At 27.1% G+C, this 5,711-nt stretch overlaps 1 protein-coding gene across 1 annotated transcript; it reads left to right on the forward strand.

Moving 5' to 3' along the window:
* The first annotated feature begins 1,535 nt into the window (after positions 1-1,535).
* On the forward strand, positions 1,536-5,447 carry LOC112784046 (jasmonate-induced oxygenase 2). The gene is made up of 3 exons (XM_025827142.3): positions 1,536-2,157; positions 3,222-3,552; positions 5,025-5,447. The coding sequence occupies exons 1-3, from the start codon at positions 1,652-1,654 to the stop codon at positions 5,280-5,282; spliced, it is 1,095 nt and encodes a 364-aa protein (XP_025682927.1). The 5' UTR covers positions 1,536-1,651; the 3' UTR covers positions 5,283-5,447.
* Positions 5,448-5,711: the final 264 nt, after the last annotated feature.

The following is a 5,711-nucleotide window of genomic DNA, read 5'->3' on the forward strand; positions in this document are numbered from 1 at the left end:
TTTTCTAAACATTATTGAATAATCACAAGACTAGTTCAAAAGTTCAATGATCTAATAGTGGTTCAATCATAGTTAAATCAAATATAATTAAATAATAATGAAATACTAAAATTGTGTAAAATACTTCTATATAAAATTATAAAATTTTAATTTGAAAAAAACCATAAATTTTTAGGGAGTTAAAATTATAAAGCAAATATCATAAACACCAACAATTAAACCGAATTAAAAATGATAGGTTTAATTTGTAGAAAGCAAAAATTTTATAAACAACAACAATTAAATAGGCAAATAAGAGCACAATAATAATAATAATAATAATAATAATAATAATAATAATAATAATAATAATAATAATAATAATAATAATAATAATAAAAATCAGATTTCAACCTATATTTGAGAGTCAAATTCTTGATTAAGATGTGCTAAAACTGGAGCTTCATACTGTTTTCGTGATTAAGACTGTGATTGCGTTGGGAGAAAGAATTTAGATTCATAATTGTTGAGCCCGATTCAGTTTAGACTTCTCAGTAGTTAGTGGCTATTTTTTCAAGAACTTGCATGAGCTAAATGAAATTGTCTATGATATAATTTATTATTTTGGCTAATAACTAGTCAATAATATTTAAAAGTGTTGACTAAAAATATTAATTTTGGGTTAGTTGACTAAAAATATTGTACTATAAGTACTAATTTGTGCTAGAATGATTGTACTAATTTTGTTAGTAAATTATAGCTAAAGATGTTCAATATAAATTAAAATTGCTGGTCTTTGAATTTTTTTTTTCTATTGTAATTTTCGTTGTCTAAAAAGAATTGGTTTTTCTTCCAAAATATCAAAAGATGGTGCCAACCTATTGACTAAATGCAAGCCACCTTAATTAAATAGCGATCAATATATTGACATGAGGTAGAACAGAGCCACAAGACAAACACTTCCTCCCAAGCAGGCCCTTAGACACTAGGGATTCCTTCTCCTTTGGGGTTGGGCCTTTTTCGTTTGTCTTTAAAATAGATATTTCAAAGAAAAAATCATTCTAAAAGACAGTTATGAAGATTTAATTATTAAAAAAGATAAAATTTTTTTATAATATTTAAAAAAAATCAAATCTTTTCATAACAAGATAAATATATTTTTAATTATTTATTTATTTATTTTTTATAATTTTTTTATTGATAAATTTTATTTTTTTAAGAATTTTAATAATTTTTATTAATTATTTATTTATTTTATTTATTTTTTTATTTTTGTGAATTTTATCCAAAGAAAAAAAAGACAAAAAATCAGAAAAGTAAATAAATAAATAAATAATAAAAATTACTAAAATTATAAAAAATAAATAAAAAATAATTAAAGATATATTTGTCTCTTTATAAAAATATTTTGTTCTTATTTTAAATATTATAAAAAAATTTGATCCTTCCTAATAATTTTAATATTAATTTTTTTTAATAATTAAATCTTCTTAACACTCCTTTACAATAATTTTCCCTTTGACACTATTAATGCATTCAAATTGGCTTATAAATATATCATAACAATAATTCATTCTGTTTCATCAAATTGTGATGTCCAGATACGTTATGTCTAAATGTATCTACAAAGAGTATAAAAGTGATCAGTTATTGTGATAAAGGATTCAAATAAATGAATGAATCATCATCATCGTCATCACGAGCCATGGGGACAGTTGACGTTGACCAAGCATTCATCCAAGAACCAGAACACAGGCCAAGTCTCTCCATCATTGAAGGACAAGGGATTCCAGTCATAGACCTCTCCCCTGTAACATCAAACAACCCTTCTCTTTCTTCCATTGACGCGCTGGTGAAGGAGATCGGAAGCGCGTGCAAGGAATGGGGATTCTTCCAAGTAACAAACCATGGTGTGCCTCTCTCTCTGAGGCGGAACCTTCTGGAAGCTTCCAAGAGCTTCTTTGCTCAGAGCTTCCAAGATAAGAAGAAAGTTAGCAGAGATGAAACGTCTGCCAGCGGTTACTATGACACTGAGCACACAAAGAACGTTAGGGATTGGAAGGAAGTGTTTGATTTTCTAGCCAAAGAACCTACTCTTTTTCCCCTCACTTCTGATGAACACGATGATCGAATCCTTCATTGGACTAATAAAAATCCTCAACACCCTCCACACTTCAGGTATATATCATTATTCATTCATTCTCCTCGTATAAATTAGTGATTTACTTTTCTTTTTAATTTCTCTTGTTCGTTGTATAATGCATGCATATCCATAGACGGAAAAATTGTCACTAAATTAATGGATTAATGTTACAAAAATTTTAGTGCGTCAACGACTTTTAGTTACAGTTGACCAACACTAAACTCTGCACATATGGCCATATGCACATGAAAGAGTTTAGACCACACAAAAGATTCATAAACCCTAAACCCTTACTATTAAACTACACTCGGAAGAATATTTTTTATGGATAAAAATGTTAGAAATTATTTTTAATATAGAGATGAAAATAGTATTTTAGTTGAATATTGATATTTAAAGTATATTACAGTATTGTGGATGTATAAAAAAGATGTTCAACACACATTTTGCGTGCTATCAAGATGTTGCCATGTGTTTAACATACACCATGTGTATTGTCAGAATGATGACACGTGTTTAACATGTACTTTGCGTGTTGCCAAAATAATGACACGTGTCTAAAACATACCCTGCGTGTTGTAACACGCACTCTAGACAACACGCACTCTACTTATTGACTTTCTACTTGCAAAATCTATCCACTTATAATTACACTAAATAATTCCATTTTTAACAAAATCATCAATATTTTTTTCATATAAAAAATATTAGCCTAAAAATGTCATACTATTAATAAGTTTTTAAGAATTAAGGTATATTTTAATATTTATAAATTTTGATATATATTTTTGTTTATCTCAAATTTGTTCACATATACTTTTGTCTATTTATTTTGTATAAATTAATATAATTTTGTATTAATATTGCATAAAATTTGTATATACAAATTATAATTATGTTATGTATACACAAAAAATCAGTTATCAAATATATAATAACTAATTTTGGTGTGTAAATAATATTTTGGTACAGAATATACCTACATAAATTATTATATTTCGCATCATATTTACAAGTCTTAGCCACTTATGGTTTAAAAAAAAACTCTAACTATAAAACTAAATTGAGATTTTTTATGTTATTTCAAAATGATATTTAGAGATATACTAAAGGAGTATATCAAGGAGATGGAAAAGCTAAGCTACAAATTGTTGGAGCTGATTGCTCTGAGCTTGGGACTTGAATCTAAGAGGTTCGAAGAATTCTTCGGAGACCAAACAAGCTTTGTTCGATTGAACTATTACCCTCCATGCCCTTACCCTCACCTAGCTCTTGGGGTGGGTCCACACAAGGACTCTGGTGCCTTAACCATTCTTGACCAAGACGATGTTGGAGGTCTTCAAGTCAAACGCAAGACGCACGACCAAGAATGGATCAACGTTGAACCAATCCCACATGCTTATATCATCAATCTCGCTGATATGATTCAGGTGCCAATCTCACCATACTCTATACATATATAGATTCCATATTTGATATGCTGATTCAAGATGACAGAGGGAGCATTTTGTTTTGTTTTCTATAGACTCTAATGTTGAAAATTTGTTTGTGGTTTAGGTTTGATTTGGTAAAAATTTTTTGAAGAGGTGCTTGCAAGTACTTAATTTTGTATTTGGTAAATTAAAAAATTCATGTACTTATTATTCTTGCAGTTTTTAAAAGATAAGAGTGTTTTTTAAAGCACTTAAGAGAAAACTTTCAAAAGTTGGTTTGTATTTATTAAAATAAAAGGTTTAATATAACTTTATATTAATTAATGAATAAATGGTCAAATTAGTTCCTAAAAGATTATTTATTCTCTAACTTAGCTCCTAAAAGATTTTTTTAATCAAATTTGTCCTTCAAAGATTTTAAACTAGTCATGTTAGTTCTTCTGTGTTAAAATTTGCTAATGTAACACGTTAAGAAACATCCAAACACACACCTAGAAGTCTTAATTGACTATTAACATAATAAGTTTATGAAATTAGATCAAATCAAAACCTAATTGAAGAGAAAATTTAAAACATTAAAATTTTTCAATTTAGGGTTAATTTGATATAATTTTATAAACTTATTATGTTAATAGTCAATTAACACTCCTAAGTGTGTGTTGGGATGTCATTTAATGTGACATATTAGTAAATTTTGACATTATTAATAAAAAAAGTAATGAAATGACTAATATGACTAGTTTAACATCTTTAAATGATGAACTTGATTAAAAAAAACTTTTAGGGGACTAATTTGGAGAACGAGTGATCTTTTAGTGACTAATTTGACTATTTACCCATTAATTAATATTTAAATTTAATTTTTATATTAATATTTATTATAATATTTTTAAATTTTAAAAGATATTTTATCAAATACATTTGTTGTTACTTATGCTTATTAAAAGCCACTTTTAAGTTACCAAACATAAATGCTAGAACTTTTAAAAAGTTAACTTTTAAAAACTAGTTTTTATAAATTACTTTTGAAAAGTAAAAGTTTTACCAAACCAAATTTTAGTCTGGTTAACATTAATACATAGAGCATATATCTAAATTAGTCCCTAATAAATTTCAGATCTATTTTGTAATAAATTTTTATTATTTTAAAATCTCTGATAATTATATTTGTCGGACAGATTAATCCATTTATTACTTTCAATAAAATTTTTAATATGCTCATTGGATAAATAAGTTCATAATCAATTTTATTATAAGACAATTAGATTTCTAAAAATAGACAAATTTTACAAAAGGATCAATCCATCTCAAAGACATTTAAAATAATAAAAATTTATTAAGAATTAAAATGTCTTATTAAAAAATTTTTGTAGACTAATTTAAGTGTTTATTCTAATATTTTGTGTCACAACACCGTTATTTCTTAGTATGTATATTGACTATTGTGTTCTTTTGTTCGGGATATGTAGGTTTGGAGCAATGGTGCATATGAGAGTGTGGAACACAGAGTAATAGTTAACTCGGAGAAGGAAAGGTTTTCCATTCCATACTTCTTGTTCCCTGCACATGACATTGAAGTGAAGCCATTGAAGGAGCTGATACATGAACACAACCCTCCAAAATATCGGCCTTACAAGTCAGGGAAGTTTCTTCTCAAAAGATTTGAAGGCAATTTCCAGAAACATAGAGAGGAGAACCTTCAAATTCATCACTTTAAGATAGCCTAAAGTTATTATTCACAACAGAGACTATGATTTCTATTACTACAAATCTACAATGGCTATGCTGTTGATTGGCTAATAAGTGATAAGTGGTAAAATCTTACTAGATTAATTTTCTGTGTTAAGTTAATAAATGCGTTAATAAAAGGTAAGACACGATAATTTGTTCAAGATTTATTGTCAGAACAAGTATTACAAAAAAAAATGCTGAATACTATCAGATATATTAACAGAATAACGAAAAAAATTTTTCAGTAATATATTTAGTGGTAAATTTTCTATTAGAATTAATCTGTCAGTATAATTTTCGTCGATAATTAACTACTGCCAGATTTTTTAATTTGTGGATAATTACCATCGGATTCTGCGACGGATTCATTTTTACTCCGTTAGTAATTACTGATGACAAAGTTTCGTTGGTAATTTTGGTACTCC

This window comes from Arachis hypogaea, chromosome 20 (assembly GCF_003086295.3).
Source record: "Arachis hypogaea cultivar Tifrunner chromosome 20, arahy.Tifrunner.gnm2.J5K5, whole genome shotgun sequence".
Lineage (NCBI taxonomy): Eukaryota > Viridiplantae > Streptophyta > Magnoliopsida > Fabales > Fabaceae > Arachis > Arachis hypogaea.

What these genes read in the sequence shown, in the direction of transcription:
- LOC112784046 (XM_025827142.3), top strand. Translation starts at nt 1,652, where the DNA reads ATGAATGAATCATCATCATCGTCATCACGAGCCATGGGGACAGTTGAC. An exon ending in CAACACCCTCCACACTTCAG is followed by an intron (nt 2,158 to 3,221) that starts GTATATATCATT and finishes AATGATATTTAG; the next exon opens with AGATATACTAAAGGAGTATA. An exon ending in ATCTCGCTGATATGATTCAG is followed by an intron (nt 3,553 to 5,024) that starts GTGCCAATCTCA and finishes CGGGATATGTAG; the next exon opens with GTTTGGAGCAATGGTGCATA.